The sequence below is a fragment of the Cottoperca gobio genome, chromosome 23 (assembly GCF_900634415.1).
Source record: "Cottoperca gobio chromosome 23, fCotGob3.1, whole genome shotgun sequence".
In the NCBI taxonomy this organism is placed as follows: domain Eukaryota; kingdom Metazoa; phylum Chordata; class Actinopteri; order Perciformes; family Bovichtidae; genus Cottoperca; species Cottoperca gobio.
In genome coordinates, this window is record NC_041377.1 from 15,837,563 (window position 1) to 15,856,720 (window position 19,158).

A 19,158-nucleotide genomic window follows, 5' to 3' on the forward strand; every position below is an offset into this window, starting at 1 on the left:
CATCACAGGATACAGCATTGAGTCATGAAAAAAGTGTTGAAAGTGACTGAGCATGACTGAATTGATTAACTGATTACCAAAATTGTTAATTTCCTGTTGATAACTAACCAATTGATAGACAAGTCGTTTCACTTCTAGTTAAAATCTTTGTAAAAGCTAGAAAGTGGACCTTGAGTTAGGATTTTTTTGTCAACTATTTACAATGTCAAGAATGAATTTTTCCAGCTGGGAGGAGACCCCGGGGAAGACCCAGGACTCGGTGGAGAGATTATATCTCCTCACTGGCCTGGGAACACCTCAGGATCCCCCAGTCGGAGCTGGAGGATGTGGCCCGGAGAAGGGAAGATTGGGGTTCCTTACTGGAGCTGCTGCCCCCTGCGACCCGATCCCGGATAAGCGGTAGACAATGGATGGCTCATGCTAAAGCTATGTTTTCAATGTTTACATTAAACATTTGTGCTTATGATATACCCGAACACTGTAAGACTTTACTTCTCCATATCGCTGACTGGTAAATAAGGCACTTTCTTTACATGTGATGGCAGCCATTTACTCTTTTCTTCTGTGTATGTTTTTGTTTAGCTTATTCTTGAGCCTACTTCACTTGCGAAAAGCAAAGCACCAATGTGAGAACATGCTTCGCTTAATCCAGCCATACAATCACAATGCATCGCCGCTCTTCTCACTCACAAACCACGGCTTGAGCGGTGTATCTTGAGCTCTTTGAGAGTGATTTACACGGGCATGGACGAGCACCCTGTCATCTTTCACTGGTTTGGTAAGAAGACTACCAACCCAGCCAGAAACAAATAAATTATAAGTGTCTAAACTCTTGTATGCCTTCATTTGTGCGTTGGTTGCCCACGACGTTTGTAGCACAAGGTAGTTCACAATATCCGGATAGTCAATCGGCGGTAATGAATCTAAATCCTCAATATAATCCGACGGCTTTAGCGTGTACGGGTCACGGCCGCAAATTTGGACTTTTTCTCTGAATCTTGCCTTTGCAGAGGACTCCGGAGAGTCAAAATACTTTGAAGAAGTCGGAGTTGTTGTTGTTCGCTTTAGACGCCATTGTTGATTTGTTTTTCATCCAAAATGGCGTCACACAGTTTTGTCACGTGTTTGCACACTACCTATTGATAAAGATTTCAAAAACAACAAACATATTCTACTAAGAACTTCTATCTTAGTCAATCAATATCCAGTAGGCTATGATATGTGGACTAGTCTGTAGCCTAATATAACTGAAATGTGATATTTTAAGAGAGCACTTTTTGTCCATCTTAGCACAGGCAGTAGCCTACATAAGCAGGCCTCAATTTCAATGCAACAAGTCGGCCACTAAGATCCACATGGTTCAGAGTATCCAAAGACTGAGTGAAGTAAGTTGTAGTTTAAGACACAACCGACTGTGGTACAGTCATGAAGGCTAAAACAGGCTAAAAAGAGAGATGGTGCCTGCAGGAATATGCACCTTGCTGAGATAAGAACGTGCCTTTTCAGCACTTTTTGAGTTGGATGATTTTTCTGTTTGTCCGAACACGTGGAGCTGAGAGGCCACAATGTCGAAGATCGTCTATGCATACGAACATTACACTCTTGTTCAAAAAAGTTCAGTCTGCTCATCCGCGGTGCTATTATCAACCTTCTTTTCTTATAAATACATAATTGTATCCTTCATATTTTTCTATTTATCAGATGAGACATTCCACTAAGATCGACACTAAATACTTTTTTAGATAGACTCCGTTAGTTAAGCCCAATTCATTTTAGGGCCTCTAACTATGCCATGTTGTTGCTAAAATAAGTATTACTTTTATTGTTGCTCAATTGAAAGATGTCAATTTGATAATAATTTAAGATCGTAAGCTATATGACAAAACTAGAACGATTAATTTGAGAGATGCACTCATTGCAACGCTATTAATAAAGTTATTGCTGAATGCCTGTTTAAGTACCGAGTGAGAGCTCTTTTAGATAGACAAGCTTTGGCCATGCAGAGCCCCGACGTCATCTAACCCCCTGCTGTGCTTTACGCTTGAAGCTGAGCGTGTGAGTGGAGGAAGAAGGGCAGCCTGAGGGCAACTTTTCGAGTGGAACATCACAAAAATAGCTTTTCGTGCCGTTCGAAAATGGCTCAAATAACGAGCGAAGGCGCCGAACAAGATTCTCAGCCAACGTCGGATCAAAACGGAACCGGGGAAACGGCAGAAACCGGCAATGAGGGACAGGCCGTGCCGGACCCCAAACAGGAACCGGGCGACAACAACGAGAACAGAGCAGGAATGGACGTGAACAGTGGTCGTGGTGCGGCGGTGGAGGACGGGGACAACCTGTCTCCTGTTTCCGACGCTGACAAAGAAACCGCGTTACCGTCCAAAAAGACCGACAACGACGAAGGGGAACCCGACGGTAAACTCTCTGAATCGGGGAAAAGTCCCGCACAGGGGAGTTTGGCGAGTAGCACTGATTCCGCACAAGAAGGCTCCCGGGTGCTGAAACAAGAACAAAGAGAGGGGGAGAACGTGTCCTCCTCACCGCCTACCGACCGCACAAAGACCACGGAGAAAGCTGAGCACGGCACCAAGAGACAGGCCAGCGTGGACCTGACCTCGTCGAATGGAGAGCCGCTCAGTCGGATGGATTCAGAGGACAGGTCTGTTAAAGTAGCATGCAGTATGAAGAGGCCTTACGCTGATTTCTAGAATAACCAAGAGGTGGTGTGAGATCATAACACGATGCTAAGTTCACTGTTTTTAAGTGTTAGCTAAGAACAGTTTGCTTACAGGGTAAATTGTTTCGCATCCGCCGGGCAACCCGGCAAACCATTTCGGTCGAGGATAGTTCCGTGAACGTTAGCTGAAGGGTTCGGGGACGTTTGCTGCGAACGTCCATCTACGGTTATTCAGGAAAGTTTTTTTGTTTTTTTAAACACATCTAGAAAAAACACCTTTTGGCAACGTTCCGCAAGACTGTAGGTTCTGGGAAAGTTATCGAAACCTAACAGGAAACTTCTCGGAGGGTTTCGATTTGATTCTTATCAACAATAATGTCAATCTTTTTTTAAGGGCATATTTTACAACGCATTTGACAGCGTGCATCTGTCTATAGGCAACTCTTCATCAGCTCACAGCTAGCCCATTCATTCCTCGTCTTCATGTGTGTTATAGATGTATTGACATATTTGTGATAATAATGATACATTCATAGTCAATTTACGTTTAATCTAATTTAATCCCACACATTGATGACCACCAAAGTATTTTTGGTGTAGTGTGTAGCCTAAATTCGGGGTTAGTCACCAACTCCAAAATTGAGCCTGGGATTATGTTGTTAAAATGTTCAGTAGATGTAAAGTCACTTTATTATAGATGGGTTCTTGACAGACTCACAAAAGTGCTTCACAAGGAAGTAAAGATCTCACACAGTGAACAATCTACTACATCAAATAGCTTTTCTTTCCTCCATCAGATTCATACTTTTTCCATTCCTTTTTGTAGTTCCTCCTCAAGAACTGTAGTGCCGCTCAAACACGCATAGTTACCCATCCACAAACAACACTTAACCACAGTTCTTTACAACAAATATCACATTTCTAAGTGGAGATATTCCCATATAAATGAAACTGCCTTTTTTATTTCCAACCCCTCTGTGTATCTAGAATTAATGTATGTCGTAAGCACAGGAAATCACAGGTAGCAGACATCTCAGAATCCATCAACCTCCTGGTCGCACTCAATTTATCCCAGCAAAATTTTTGGAGGAGTAAAAAAAAAAACTGACTTTGAAAGAGCTGTAGAACAAAGAAAGATGTCACTTAAGAGCCAGTTGGCATTACAAAATCCAACCTAAAAAGCTTACACTAACAGAGTGAGCGGTGTGTTGTCTCTTCTTCCAGCCTCGCTTACCTTGTGTTTTTTTATGTAGCCTCCCACAGACTCAGAGCAAAACCAGCAGATATAGGGATGACCATGCATGTTTAACGGGACAAGCTGGCAAGCTCTTATTGACCGCTGGCTAGTCTTCACCTTCACTGAATTAAACACAGCAAAGCAAAATTGGTAATTATAACAGACCAATTAAACTGTACAATATTTGTTTTAGATGGTGTTAAATTGTAAATAGGCGAGATATTGATTTTAAAAAAGAAAAGAAAAGGACAGGTTTAGTTAAAGGCAGTTTTATCACATTATGGCCTAAGTATCAGCTATAATCTACAATAGATTAATATTAGCTCACTGTAGCAAATGAATAGAGCAGAACAGAAAACTTTATTTAATCTAATTAATAAGGTTATTTTCAGCACAGATACAAATCCAATGGATTGGATCCCCCCCACCCCCTTTTTTTCTCCCTCACATTCTGAACTTGTAAAACATTTCTCGATTCAGTAGAAAGTGAACTTCCCCTCGTGGCTTCTGTGACAGATTTAAACTTTGTGAATCATTCAGAGTGTTTTTGATACTGTGGATTAGATCATGAACCTTCGCTAGAAAGCGTCTAAACTTGCTCATTACATCAGTCATACCAATGAAGTGGGAAATGACTAAACCTACTGTGCACACCTACACGGCTGCTTATTAGGTACAGTATGAGTAACAATACAGTTCTTCTACGGCTGCTTTGGATCACTAGAAACTTCACTGCTCATAGTTCCATTTGTATTTATTTTGATTACTGGAAATGTACCTCCCTGTTGATCGAATGTTTTGTAATGGTGCTCCATTTGTCCATCGTCAAACATCGAAAAAACATGAGTGTGTATTATCTAAGTTGAAGCATCAGCACAACTGGATTGACATTTTCCAATCAGGTCTGTCCCCTCCAGCTTCTGGAAATACCACAGTTTAACCAAAGCATGACACGTGAAGACTAATTTAGACAGGTATGATATCAGCTGTGTAAAATACAGAGGCAGTTTGCACTGCGACTAAGAAAAGTACACAGAGCAAAAACACAGTTACTACTGCCCCAACAGCAGGATCATCACAAGTTAAGTGGGCATTAAAGCAGATTTACCATACATACTTTTGTGTGTTACTAGTAAAGGGGGTCTAAGGACCAAATTATAGTATTAGGTATTTTCTTTTTTTGTGAAGTTTGTTTGCCAGTGTAAAAGGGGACTGCTGATTTATTTTTTCAGTTGATTGCTGAAAAATGTAGAGCTCAAGGTGACATTGAAATTGCCTGTTTTGTCCAACTAATAGTCCAAAACCGAAAGATATTCAGTTCAGTAGTTTCCAGGAGCTGAAACTAGAACATTTTGAATTGTAGTGTTTACACTTCTGAGAATCACATGGTCAGAAAGGGACTTTTCAGAAATGCACATCGTTTTGGTATTAATTGTGGTTGGATTTCATAGTTTTAAAATAAAAATGTTATCACACACATTAGTTCCCATTTCACATTGACTTAGCATGGATCCAGACATACATCTGCAGTGTGGGTTCACCTAGTATATTCAAATTCACATCTCATTGCTTTCCCCCCCCAGCTGTACAGTGAATATGAACTTTATCTCCAATGCAGCAGCATATCTTAACTATTTCATAATCATTCAACCAAGTAGGAATGGAAGTCCTACTCGTCAGCCACATGAATATAACTTGAATATTCAGACTATACATGCAGTATTCCTTCAACACACATTCAGCATACTAGTGGCCCACAACATGACTGTTCGGAGAGAAGAGCATGGAGTTCTGTTGTCTGTTTTTCCCAGCTGACCTGCAATCACCAGAGGTGCATTCAAGAACAGATGGTGATTAATCACATAATTACTTCATGAAGCACCATTGTTTACCAAAGTTTAGATTTTATACCGTTTTTAATAGTTTCAATTTTCAAAGTTTTTATCCACTGGTGGATTCCTAAATATACTGTCCACTTTGGCCATTTCATCAGACAACCAAATGTAATTTAGGCTTTAATAGGATCCTTTGAAAAGGCCTTTGTTAGCTGTGGAAGTGGTTCATAGAGCAGAGAAACTCAGCAATCACCATAAAGATAAATCTGCAGCCTGCTTTAATGCCCACTTGGCTTCTCCTTAACTTGTGGTAATCCTGCTGTTGTGGCAGCTGTAGGACTTCACTGTAACTTTTGTTCCCACACAGAGCACAGTGGCAGCTGTGTGTGTGTGTGTGTGTGTGTGTGTGATGTACAGTAAGTGTGTGTGTGTGATGTACAGTAAGTGTGTGTGTGTGATGTACAGTAAGTGTGTGAGTGTTTCAGAGGTGTTGGTCCTCTTGTAAGACGTGTAAGCACAGCCTCCACAGAGAGCCAGTATGGACAGTGATCAGAGCAGATGGTCAGCTGGCTCAAAAACACCAACCGCCGCACTATGCAAGCTGTGAAATCTGCTCACATCACACATGGTCTGAACCACACTAGACTTTTAGAGAATGTGTATTTTATTTATTATTGCAGACAAGTTTTTAGATCAAAGTTGATACAGTTTCCCATTTTATCAGATACAGTATTTCCCGTTCTAGTCCAGTTGACTTCAGTAATTCAGCTTGAAAAAGGACAATTCTGCAGTAATAACAGTATGCAATTTGTAATTATTGAGCTAAAACATGTAAAGCTACCTGTACTTTGCTTTAACCACTTGTGTGGAGATAAAAGCTGAAACTGCTGTACCTCCATTGTTACTGAGTAAATTGTGAACTCGACAATTGTCCTTTCACTTCATTAAGTTGTCATTTAGGCTTAGAACTCCAGAGCAGTCCAGATGTGTCATATGTGATCCAGTCACATCATCCATGAATTATATTCAGTAACTGTTTGTTTAGTGACATCCAGATAAACTCTTTCGTCTTGTCGCATACTGGCGGGCTATCGCCAGGTTTACTTTGCGTGTGGGGATTGTGTTGAGCAGAAGGTTTGCAGTGGAGATAGCTTTGCTACATGTGTGTTACTTAAAAGGAGACAATTTCTTTAAAAATTGCTTAATTTTGTCTTCAGTCCCTGCATTAGAAACTTTAAATACAAGCAGTCCATGCTGTTAAGTTTTGATAAGTTCTGTTATGATTTGGCGCTGGATAAATAAACGCATGATTGGCAAGTATTTTGATAATTGATTAATCATTTCGGTAATTTATGAAGCAAAAATAGTAATAAAAAAAAAGAGAGCCAGTTTCTCAGGTTCCAGCTTAAAATATAATTTTTATATTTCAGTTGGAATGGAAGAAATACTAAACTTTGCTCCCTCAGACTCAAACCTCCATATTAAAACTAATAATTAAAATCTAATCTTAATCATGTCGTTTAAGCCAGTGCATCATGGGTTATAATGTATTTTATTGTCTGTTGTTTTTTGTTTTACTGCAGTGACCTCCCCTATGTGTATTTTAATTTTATTTTGTCAGGACCATTTGTAGTATTGTCTGTCTAATGTCTTTCTGTTGTATGTGTATTCTCCAGCATCAGCAGCACCCTGATGGACATGGAGAGCACTGCGTCCAGTGGTCGCTCAACCCCAGCCATGCTCAACGGTCACTGTGTGGTGACAGGAAGTGGCTCGTCAACAGTGGGGGGCAAGTCTCTGAGCTACACGTGCTGCTGGGATCACTGCCAGCTGCTGTTTCCCAGCAGCCCCGACCTGGCCGAACATATCAGAGCCACGCATGTGGACGGACAGAGAGGAGGGGTCAGTGTGTGTGTGTGTGTGTGTGTATTTACTTTGTTTTAGCTTAGTTAGGAAAGTGCAAAATAATTCTTAAAACACTGTTTTCGGAGTCCATACCGGGCTGTTTGTGTAAAGATCTCTGTCCACCCTAAAACACCCAACATTCGGGGAACTGCAAAATCTCTTCTCCTTCATTGTCTTAGTAAACTCGTATATTGACTAATTAATTTGCCAAAATTGCAACAATGTCCCCTCCACCACCGTTCTGTATTCGTACTTTTAAAAAACATTCCCCACAGAACAGCGAGGCAGAAAACGGCTTAACAGTCATACCTTGAACAGTCTGTGTTAAAGGCGCTAGTGTGTCAGTCCCCTCTTTGTCTCAAGGCCCAGACACACCAAACAAGAACTGTGGCGATGAAGCATAATACTGTGTTGTCTAATGTCGCCTGTGTCTTGGTCAAAAAGTTGCATTTGAACACACCGCAAAGACTAGAGCCAACTGCGTGAGAGGACTCTCCATAACAGCAGGCGGCGATAGTCTGTTTTTGTTATACAAAAAGGGAAACCAGAAGACCTATGACTGTAATTATACAAGCCGTTGTTGTGATAAACGCATTGAAACAAAGCAGCATTTGCCGACCATTTTTACACCACTTAGCTCCATTCCAGATGGCGACGTCGTTGTCAAAAGATCAGTGTATGTGAATGAACAGATGAGATGAAGATGGAAAAAGTGAAAACTATTTGCCCAGGAACTACACTAGAAACTAAAAGTGCCTTCTGAACATTCCGCTTTGTATTTCTACCATCGGGGGAACTAGTGGGAACCGTGGCAAAAAGACAGTTTGAGTTAAATTGAATGAATGAATGAATGAATGAAAATAAGGCTTGATTCTTCAATTGAGCCCATTTAAAAAAAAAAAAAAAACACACTCTGAGACCTCTTGTTAAAGAGCGCTTTCCCTGGGAATCTTCCCAGCAGGACTGCTCTGAAAGTATTTTGTATCTCTTTTTTCTCTCCCAAGACCAGCTGTTGTCTTATATTCAGGTCAAAACAGTAATGTGTGTGTGTGTGTGTGTGTGTGTGTGTGTGTGTGTGTGTGTGTGTGTGTGTGTGTGTGTGTGTGTGTGTGTGTGTGTGTGTGTGTGTGTGTGTGTGTGTGTGTGTGTGTGTGTGTGTGTGTGTGTGTGTGTGTGTGTGTGTGTGTGTGTGTGTGTGTGTGTGTGTCCGTCCGTCCGTCCGTCCGCCCGCGCCCGCCCCACAGGTGTTTGTGTGTCTGTGGAAGGGCTGCAAAGTGTACAACACGCCGTCCACTAGTCAGAGCTGGCTGCAGAGACACATGCTGACCCACAGCGGAGACAAGCCATTCAAGGTGACGACACACACCTCACATCAAAACATTAATTTCCAGTTCACTACATTTACACCACTCAGTCGGTCATGAACCAGACTGGAAGAATATAAATGAATGCCCGCTCACCTGAAATGACTTTTTGCACAATGTCAGTTCACTGACAATATAAACCATCTGTGTTCCTGCAGTGTGTGGTGGGAGGCTGCAATGCCACGTTTGCCTCTCAGGGGGGGCTGGCCCGTCACGTCCCCACTCACTTCAGCTCACAGAGTTCATCCAAAATGTCCAATCAGGGCAAAGTGAAGGAGGAGTCTCCATCCAAGGCTGGCCTCAACAAGAGGAGGAAACTCAAGAACAAACACAAACGCTCCCTTCGTATGTTCAACACACACACTGAGACACAAATGATACAAGTATAACATGTTTTATTCTTTGGATTGCAGGCAGCATAATACAGATCTCTGATACAAAAAAAAGAAGATTCAGAATGATGGAAAACAATATCTCACATGCCAAGTTGACCTTCCTCCCTATAGGTTTTTGTTTTTTGTGATCATATGTTTTAATTTTCTCAAGAGAGCAAGGTAGTTACATCCAGTACAAACAAGTATATAATTGATACGAGATAATTCAAATAATTTTCCTCCGCCCATTCTCCCTCCTAATAGGTTTTTGTACATTAATAATGTACTTTTCTCTTCTTTGCTTTTTCTTGTATTTTTTTCCTTTTTTATTGGACAGATTTGAAATGATGTAACTAACACAATTTCCTTCAACACATATTCGAATGCACTTAGGTGAAAGACAAAATGGCCATCAGGTCCCTCAATTGCGCGCAAATTTCTTTTTTTAATAGTACTATTCAAAATGTTTTTATTTCCAGCCCGACCTCATGACTTCTTTGATGCTCAGACTATGGATGCCATCCGCCATCGAGCCATCTGCCTCAACCTGGCAACACACATCGAGAGCCTGGGCAACGGACACAGTGTGGTCTTCCACAGCACGGTGGGCGCACACACACACACACACACACACTAGCCAGTGCAGTAATTCATGTCATTCTGTGCAGCAGAAAATTGTCTTATTTTAATGCCCATGTGTTTGTGTGTGTTCAGGTAATAGCCAGGAGGAAAGAGGACTCTGGGAAAGTGAAGGTCTTGTTGCACTGGACACCTGAAGACATGTACGTCATGCTCTTCTCTTCATCCTAGCATCTCTCGCTCCCTGTCTTCACTTCCTCCTGCTGCTCTGCTCCCCTCACCCTCTTTTGCATGTCAAACAAAATGGCAGGTCACATTGGATACAAATGAATATCAAAATATAACTTTTAAAACCTTTAAGACAGTCAGATTACTAGCTGATTCTTACCAAGAATGTATAAAGCTCTTAATTCTAGCTCAATTCCACACCTGTAGCCATTGTACAACAGCAGAATTAAATGTGTTGTATCTGCAGTCTCTAATTCTGCAAATGTACTGTGTGTAAGTTATACACGACTGCCACAGCCTAGGCTCTTTACTAATCATCTTGGGACACCATACCAGAATTCCACGGTAAATGCACAATCTGTGCTTTTTGTGCACATTTATCAGCTGTTCAGAGATTCCAAGTCCATACAGTGATGTTACTTGGAGTACTGGCAGCTTTTTTTCCTTTAAGGACATCTCCAAATCCTGTTTAGTCAGTTGTGTGTTACATTGGCAGTTTATTAAATCCATTAAAAAGTGTTTGACATAGATATATCACAGTAATTCTCATGTAATATTAATGTACAAGACTAGTCTTTTTCATCCTTTCTCTACCATTTTGTCATTGTTCAGAACATGCAGCCGATATGCCGTTTAATCATACTAATAATGCTCATAATCAGATGTTTCTTTGTGATACCAGAGAACATGCATATACACATCAGAAGCATTAAAGTGATGCATGACCTGCTGTCTGTTACCAGAATTTGACCACTGTGGGCTGAGGATGCAGAATGACATCGTCAAACTTGCAGTCAGTTTGACTTCGTGGTTAATTCTCTTGGCTAGTTTGTAAAAAGCCAGAGTGAAGGGGAACTGCACCAGAACTAAAATGCAACAATCTTTTTGTAGCTTTTTCCAGACCAAATGAACTTAGCAACAGATGCGAAAACACCCTCAATTTATGTGTAACATACCGTAGTGGCACATGTAAACGTAAGTTGTAATCAAGTCTATTCGATTCGAAAGTCAACAGACAGTGATTATGAAAACATGAACTGTGTGCGTATAGACACTTTTAGTCTCTTCTGAAATGTAAAAGCAGCATTATCTGCCCTTGAAAGCATCTTTGAGATGCTACATACTTTGATCCGCAGAGTTTATCCGGTTAGTGTAAATGTATTCTTCTTCACTGTCACAGACTGCCAGATGTGTGGGTGAATGAGAGCGACAGACTGCAGCAGAAGACCAAGGTGGTTCATCTGTCCAAGCTACCCACAGACACAGCTGTACTCCTGGACCCAAACATCTACAGGTGTGTGTGGGTTTTTTTGTGTGTATGCAAAGGATGATGTTGGTAGAAACACCATAAATAAATATCTTAACCTTTTTTTCCTCCCACAGGATGTTCTTCTAAACCCCTTCCAGAGGAACTCCACTGTCACTTCCTGCTAATCCAACCTCGAGGAGGAGATTGTCTCCTTTTCTCTTTGTCTCCATCGCTACGTTCCTCTTCTTCCTTCCTCTCTCTCCCAGAGGATGCTGGGAGTTTAGTGACTTATTTGTCATGGCTGTGTTTTATGCATTAGGTGCTGAGTTTACAGAGGGCTTGTAGGTGGAGACGTTGCTTGATTTAGGTAACACAACTAGACTGAAAACTAACTGTAGACAGACACCTGTAGAGAGAAGCTGTCTTTGTAAATACTTGAGATTTGTAATATATTTTTATACTTTGAATTTTTTACTGTTCTGTAGATAGATGTCTTTTTTTTCTGCCAAACATTTTAAAATAGATGGTTTAAAAACTGATTATATTGGTCATGTGCATATAGCTGGCATTGCTCTGGTTTGATGTCATTAAACTTTTCCAAACTCCACTCAGTCTGAAGTCTTTACCTGCCAGCTGGAGTGGTTAATACGGCAACAATCGGCATGTTTTTGTTTACAGGGGACATTAATGAATACAATGTAAGAACACGTCTCAACATTTAACATGGCGCTAGTGTTCTTCCATAAGAAATATATTGTGGTCATGAGGAACCGGCAAAACATTTGATTAAAGTATGTGCTACGGAGTATAACAATGTGATTCAGACAGGTTGTCTGTGTGTAGGTCCATTCAAACATGGGTTGAACAAAATTAGGAAGATGCTCAAAAAATATATATTTAAGGGGTACAATTTAAAAAATGTAATTAGAAACATTTAATGGCACACAGGTAATGGGTTCTTACAAAGTGGATTAGGGCCACATGAAAAATGTATTTGAGGTTAAATTCTGACGTTAAACTCAGAATTGTGAGTATAAGATTTTGATTGAGAATTAAGTCGGAACAACTTTATTCTCAGAACTGAAATACATAATCCTGTTTTATGGGGCCTGACTCCAACCCTTCAACTGAAAGGCAGTCAGCAGAGGGAGCCATGCGGTTAACTTTGTTAAAGACACACTATAATGAATTGATATCTCTTGAGGTCAAATAAATGCCGTGCAAAATATTAAATAAATCCTGTCTCAAATGTTTTAATGTAGAATGACTTATTACTATTATGGCGCTTTTATTATGCTACGGCTAAACGTTGTGTTCATATAGAAAAGGTATTAATATAATCCTGAGGCCAAACGATAACCCACAAGTAGTTGACGTCATATCTAGTGGCCGGAAGTCGTGTCTGCAGAGAAGAATGGCTAGGCTGCTGAAGAAGGTACGACTAGAGGTCATGTTTTAGTATTAGTGATAGAAATAAGTGCGATAAAGATTATATTTCACACTAAGTCAATATTGTTTACACTCCATAGTCTGGCGGTGTACTTACTTGGTTTACTAACAGGCACATTATGCAGTTAAAACGAGAAGCTACGGTTTAAGCTAGCTAGGTTAGCTGTGTGTTTGCGGTAACGTTTAAGGCTGTCTGACGTACAAACAAACACTGCTATTTATTTGTTATACTATACCTTAGGATAATGATGCTACATACTACATTTACACGGTAATATTAATACTAGCGTGATATACATTTATCTGGATGGGGAAATTAGTAATGTTATCCGACAACTGTGCCCTTCGACTCTGCTGTTATTATACATTTGTGTCTCTAGTATTAGCCCACATTCGGGTCACAGAGATTAACATCGGTTCCCAGAATGTCGGCCGTGTCTAAATGTACTCGCTAAAGAAAAGTGAATATTGTAAATGATATAATTTATCAAAGATGGAAATCTCTCTACATTTTAGATTACGTTAAACTGAGCTTTACATACACATTCTCTGTGGTACCTTTATATGTCTAAGCAAGTCCCCAATGTTGGACAGAATGAAGTTTGTGACTCGAACATAACAAGTTTCTCTCCTGCTGTTCTCTTCCAGACGACCGGCCTGGTTGGCCTGGCAGTGTCCCACAATCCACATGAGGTGAGCAGCTGACCATGAATGCAGCACACAGAACTGCAATGCTCTTCAGTGTAACCACACTGCAGACTTATAACTGACAAACCATGATCACATGACGCCCCAAAACAATGTTAATCATCAACATACTCCAGCCGTCACTGTTTATCACTAGAAGAGGATTCAGTAGCCTTTGTTAGTTCCACTAACTACTCTGCTCTGTTCTTCTCTCAGCGTCTGGGAAATATTTACTCGAAGATCTTGGCATCACTGCAGACCATGCCACAGGATGCAGCCTACAGGAAGTACACAGAGCAGCTGGTCAGCGAGAGGTTCAACCACGTCAAGACGGTAAGTGAGTAAATACACTGTGGATGGGGCAGGGGCCTGTATACTGAAGCAAGGTTAACTTTGGGTGCTTTCACACCTAACCAGTTTGCTACGGTTAAAACAAACTCCGGTTCGTCTGCCTGGTTAATTTGGGCTGGTGTGAAAGCTGTTAATCCAGCCCTGTTGAGGATCAAACAGATGAACCTAGACTGCTTGAAAAAGTGGGGAATGGTCCGCTTCAAAGCAGACTCGGGTGGAATCATTACTGTCTCTACCTGTTAGATAGATACTTTATTCATCCCGAGGGAAATTTTGTTAGTCATTATTCATAAAATTCAGTTGATTTGCAATCTAAAACAAATTATACTTTATATAGTTTTTTCATTGTAAGCTCTTTGACAACATAAGCACATAACTGCTGCATAAACTTCTGTCAGTCACCGGAATTTGATTTCCCCATGTTGGCCATGATAAAGGATGACCTTGTCAAAGCTTTCCGATCAGTTACCTGTCAGCACCCTTTTTAATATAGCTGTCTTTAATCTCGACATGCACTGAATTTCAGCTTCATGGGTCGTGGTTTGCCGTGCAGTGTACAGGGGAGGCTCGATCAACTGCTTCCGTTGTCAGGCTCTTGCACAGTTGAAGTAGAGCCACAATTCGATTCCCCAAGTTCCCACTACTCACCAGGCCCATGAGTGCTTTATATGACATGAAATGGTAATACTTGCACGGCAATGATGTTATAGAATATAATAAAAAGACGCTATTGAAGCGGTAGAAATAACAACCACATATGAAAAGTGTAGCAAAATTGTATGTGGCATTCAGTGTTGCAGAGCGAGTGTCGCTGCTTGTTTCTCATGATGAACAATCAATATGTGATACACTTAAAATATGAAGTAATGGAAGTGTTCTGCTACCAAAGCAGAGAGAAGAAATAAATGCCAGATGAGGTCATTGTGGTTGAAATGGTTCATATATAATTTACTAGGAGCCAATTAACGGTGCATGTTTTATTTTCAAATGATCAAAGTGATTCTACTGATTTATAAACATGCCTCTGTTTGCTCTCTTAGCGCTGTACATTGTTAATCCAGTACTTGTGTCCTTCTCAGGATTCTGTATGATTGAGTCATGCTGGATTATTGATGTGTTTGAGGTGCATATTAATATGATGAAGATTAAAGTATGTCTCTTTTCATAGGAGCCTGATGTTGATAAGCTGGAGAAGAAGATAAACTGTGGGCAGATTGAAGAAGTTATTTTCCAGGTAGATCACTGTACTGCACTGTATATAGATGACAATATCATTTCTTATCTGGAAGCGTTTTTTTGTTCTCTGACCATGTCATGCCCATTAAGATTAGTAATGTCACAATACCAGAAATTTTGGCGTCGATACCTATACCAGTGAAGTTCCACTATTCTCAATACCACGGTAAAATAAATGTAACAAATCCCATGTGCTGGTTAAACAGGTCATTATTCCATCACTAATTGCTATTCTATAGTGCTGTGGCAAAAACTAATGTTTTACAAGATTTACCATCGCCATATATTGGCATACATTAACCATGATGCAACTCTATGGAACCTCTCTCCCCCAGCTGCTAACAGCTAGCGTTAACAAGAACTCCTCATGCCGATGTTAACACAGATTTGTTTTTCACCTTAACGCTTCAATATTAAGTTTACTGCTTCACAAACGCATATTATATCATCAATGGGACGACGTCTCGTCTCTTACCGTACTACGGTACATTAGAAAGACTACATCCCTAAAACAGTCCTTGATGCCCATGGGTGTCCATTTGTCTTGGGTTCACTTTCTTTCCATCCCATGAATATCCATTTCGATTTGCTGTAAACGTTTAGAAATATAATGGGGTTGGAGAATTTGAGGAGACTGCAACTAACGATCATTTTCATTATCAATTTAATCGTTTGGTATCAGAAAATAGTGTAAAATGTCCATCCCAGTTTCACCATGAAACTTTAAATGTCTTGTTTTGTCCAAAACCCAAATATATTCAGTTTAATATGTAATAAAACAGAAAAGCAAGAAATATTTGTGAGGCTGTAAACATTTGCTGCCATTTTTAGCATATAAAATTACCTTTAGCGAGTATCAAAACAGTTGGCAAATTATTTTTGTCAATCTAATCGTTTCAGCTCTATTAGTGACAAAACTCTGATCCGTGTAGTCAGTCAGTATATGCTCCATTTGTTGCAGTCTTTGATGGATTTACTAATGGATTTACTAACCTTGAGCTCTGCTCCAGGCTGTAGTTTTGATACACGGCATGGCAGTGTTACACGCAATCTTCCATCATGTTCATCTTATAATAGAAAAGTCTAAAAAAATTAAGATACCCTCGAGCCTTGCTTAGCTAAAATCTTCCAGGCGGTTTTTTGAATGTTTTGTGTGTCCCGTGTGCAGGCGGAGTGTGAGCTGTCTCTGTCCAGGAAGATGTCAGAGTGGAAACCATGGGAGCCCCTGGTAGAAGAGCCTCCTCCAAACCAGTGGAAATGGCCCATCTGAGATACCTCTGTATACTGTGCATGTCATACTGTCTTTGTGTGAGATCCATACCCCTGCTTCTAATGAAGTTATGTACAAATAAAAGCCCTGCAAACATTTCCCCATTTATTCTCAAAAGTCATTGATGAACTTGACACAACTACTGTATATACACCATTACATGAGTCAATTACCTTTTTTTTAAAGTCATTTTTGGAACAATGAACAAGTGTTAAGATATTTAGCTTTGGTCACTCACTATAAATCCAGGTAAAGAGGAAAATCCAAATAGAAAGTGCCATCACTGGTATGGTAAATATCAAATATCCATGTATCCCTAAACTAAAGTCCCTTGTTTAAGTCAGAATTGTAAAAGTAAGAAATACTTTTTTAGCTGGAATACAGCCGCTACAGTCATAAATAATAAAGGAGGCATTTATGTACTATGCATAGCGCTAAACCTGATTCCAACAAACATCCTCTAGCTTTACTTACAACGTGCCGTACTGCAGTCGGACTAACTTTGCTCACGATAATGCTCAGATACTATGACACCTACAACTGCGTCATCGTCCTCAGCCACTGGTGGCTCTCTGTAACAGTTGGCGCATGATGGGATAGATGGGAGCAAACTCCTTCCCCTGTCGACCCCTCACCGACTGCACATAGGCCTCCAGAGCGCCCCTTAAAGGAGAACAGAGAGGAAACAGTACAGTTACACATGATAATTATCAACAGTTTCTAGTAATAACATCAGCAGATATGTTTTTAATGTACAGCATGCTTTTACATGGGAGTGATTGTATCCTGTAGATTATGGCGGCGTGGTGCATGTGCGGAAGTGCTCAGGTTGAAGACAAAGAGAACAATCACTTTTAGAGGCATATATGTTCATTTGAAGGAACTAATAATCAAATCCTTCCAAATGTCTTTTAATGTATGTTTGTGATAAACGGTGGACCAGATTTAAAAAGTAGTTGCTCAACCACCGCTGTTCTTGTAATCCTGGCTGACCCTATAGTTGAAGAAGTATTAAGATCTTTAACTTAAGTAAAACTAACAATACCTCAATAAAAAAAAAACTCCATACCAAGTTTAAGTCCTGCCATCATCATTTTACTTAAGTATAAATAAATAAGTATTATCAGCAAAACTGTACTGAAATGATCAAAATCAACAGAACTCATTAACGGCAGAATGTTATTGAATTATTATTACTGATATGTTTACCATTTAAGCAGCATTTTAACATTGAAAGTAAGTACATCCAAGAGGCCTCATTTGTGTTTATGCTAAATAAATAATAGTACTTTTAGAAAAAGACAATAGTGACACTAATTGAAATTCATCCTGTTAGTGATTTTTATGGCCATTATATGTGAGTGACAAAGTGATACTGATGGCAGACAAATGTTGTCAGTGATCCTGACGTGTGTACGAAGTGTTTTGCAAAGTCGGTAACGAGAACGGTCAGAAAGCCTTTGAAAAAATGTACTCGGTACATTGGCAATGCAATTGTAAAAAACTGTAACTGGCCAAAAAAAACTGCAAAACTTAGACAGAACCTTTAGATGAGCAACACACAGTTCACCACTAGAGGCTGATCATTCACCACAGTTAAAATCACAGTGTGTATTGTTCATGTCAGTGAGGTAATATTGTTTAAGAAGGCCTGTTAATAAGATGAAGGAAGTCCTCTTATTCTGTTTTGTTCCCCATAAGAAGTGACAGGTTGCTGATGGGATGGCTTGGTCTTTATGATCACGTGGATTTCTTACATGCAGGTCAGGTAGACAGAGCTTAAGATGTGTGTGTCACATTTAACGCTGACATTTAAAACCTAAATCATTTATTTTATTTTTGCATGTTTATTCATTGCGTCCATTCAAGACAGTATTTTCGGCACAGTTGCAGATAAAGATTATACTATTTGTAGAAATAGATTCCAGTGGTGGCTGCGCAGAATTGTTTCCACCTTGTTTGATCCAAACATTTGTAACAACTGCAGAGTCAAAATGTATTGAAAAAAGATATATATATTTAGATGTAAATATTCTGCTCTGCATTTGTTGGCATTTAGCCTTTCGAAAGTAACATTTTTACTGTAGTCAAAAAACTGTTTGCTCTCCCACTTGGGAGGCATGCACCTGTGTTAACAGGGTGGTATAGTAGCAAACTAACAGCATCATTAATTCAATTTATATAAACAACAATAATAATAAAAGTATTTTGGCACCGACACTATTATAGTAAATTACTATAGTCTAAAGACGTTAGAAAAAAAAAGATCATGATGTATCTGCATTTGCTTGCCGCTCCATCGAGACGTGATCACTTTCTTACCAACGACGACAGTACAAAGATGTAGAAGAAATTTAGAAGCCTTTTAAAGATTGCACTTGATCCCACAAAAGTCCCTCAAATGGATGTTTACATTTTTTAGGGAGATGACGTCATAAAATATGACAGACATTTGAAGCTTAATTCAAAAACCTCAATAGAAGCTTTGAATGTAAAAAAACAGACATTTGGTACAGCTCTATAACAACACGCTGACCTATAAAAGGAAAAAGAAAATTAAAATTAAAACGTTACCTGATGAGAATGAGCCTGTCTCTCTCAGAGGGATGATCATCCAGCCACTGGGAGTAACGGGCGATGGACCACTCTGCTCTCTGTGGGGGAGAACACTCCTTTAGGTTGTATAGTGATATTCACTGCAAAACACTATCGTGGTG

General features: G+C 40.0%; 3 protein-coding genes across 3 annotated transcripts in view; 2 read left to right on the forward strand and 1 right to left on the reverse strand.

Moving 5' to 3' along the window:
* The first annotated feature begins 1,963 nt into the window (after positions 1 to 1,963).
* Positions 1,964 to 12,055, forward strand: aebp2 (AE binding protein 2). Its single transcript, XM_029462306.1, has 8 exons — positions 1,964 to 2,659; positions 7,426 to 7,651; positions 8,899 to 9,006; positions 9,177 to 9,363; positions 9,872 to 9,996; positions 10,107 to 10,174; positions 11,380 to 11,493; positions 11,583 to 12,055. The coding sequence occupies exons 1-8, from the start codon at positions 2,136 to 2,138 to the stop codon at positions 11,593 to 11,595; spliced, it is 1,365 nt and encodes a 454-aa protein (XP_029318166.1). The 5' UTR covers positions 1,964 to 2,135; the 3' UTR covers positions 11,596 to 12,055.
* A 758-nt stretch (positions 12,056 to 12,813) lies between these two features.
* Positions 12,814 to 16,541, forward strand: ndufa5 (NADH:ubiquinone oxidoreductase subunit A5). The gene is made up of 5 exons (XM_029462309.1): positions 12,814 to 12,883; positions 13,546 to 13,590; positions 13,801 to 13,917; positions 15,104 to 15,169; positions 16,340 to 16,541. Exons 1-5 carry the CDS (start codon positions 12,863 to 12,865, stop codon positions 16,439 to 16,441), a joined length of 351 nt encoding a protein of 116 aa, XP_029318169.1. The 5' UTR covers positions 12,814 to 12,862; the 3' UTR covers positions 16,442 to 16,541.
* The window catches only part of cog5 (component of oligomeric golgi complex 5), a 63,026-nt gene continuing 60,401 nt past the window's right edge, over positions 16,534 to 19,158 (reverse strand). Inside the window, exons 21-22 of the mRNA XM_029462305.1 lie at positions 19,016 to 19,095; positions 16,534 to 17,104 (exon numbers count right to left, since the gene is read on the reverse strand). Of these exons, the coding sequence (XP_029318165.1) occupies positions 16,996 to 17,104; positions 19,016 to 19,095 (189 nt within the window). The 3' untranslated portion in view covers positions 16,534 to 16,995. The remainder of the gene's footprint in view (positions 17,105 to 19,015; positions 19,096 to 19,158) is intronic.

What these genes read in the sequence shown, in the direction of transcription:
- aebp2 (XM_029462306.1), top strand. Translation starts at nt 2,136, where the DNA reads ATGGCTCAAATAACGAGCGAAGGCGCCGAACAAGATTCTCAGCCAACG. An exon ending in GCGGAGACAAGCCATTCAAG is followed by an intron (nt 9,007 to 9,176) that starts GTGACGACACAC and finishes GTGTTCCTGCAG; the next exon opens with TGTGTGGTGGGAGGCTGCAA. An exon ending in CACTGGACACCTGAAGACAT is followed by an intron (nt 10,175 to 11,379) that starts GTACGTCATGCT and finishes TCACTGTCACAG; the next exon opens with ACTGCCAGATGTGTGGGTGA.
- ndufa5 (XM_029462309.1), top strand. Translation starts at nt 12,863, where the DNA reads ATGGCTAGGCTGCTGAAGAAG. An exon ending in TGGCTAGGCTGCTGAAGAAG is followed by an intron (nt 12,884 to 13,545) that starts GTACGACTAGAG and finishes GTTCTCTTCCAG; the next exon opens with ACGACCGGCCTGGTTGGCCT. An exon ending in TGTCCCACAATCCACATGAG is followed by an intron (nt 13,591 to 13,800) that starts GTGAGCAGCTGA and finishes TTCTTCTCTCAG; the next exon opens with CGTCTGGGAAATATTTACTC.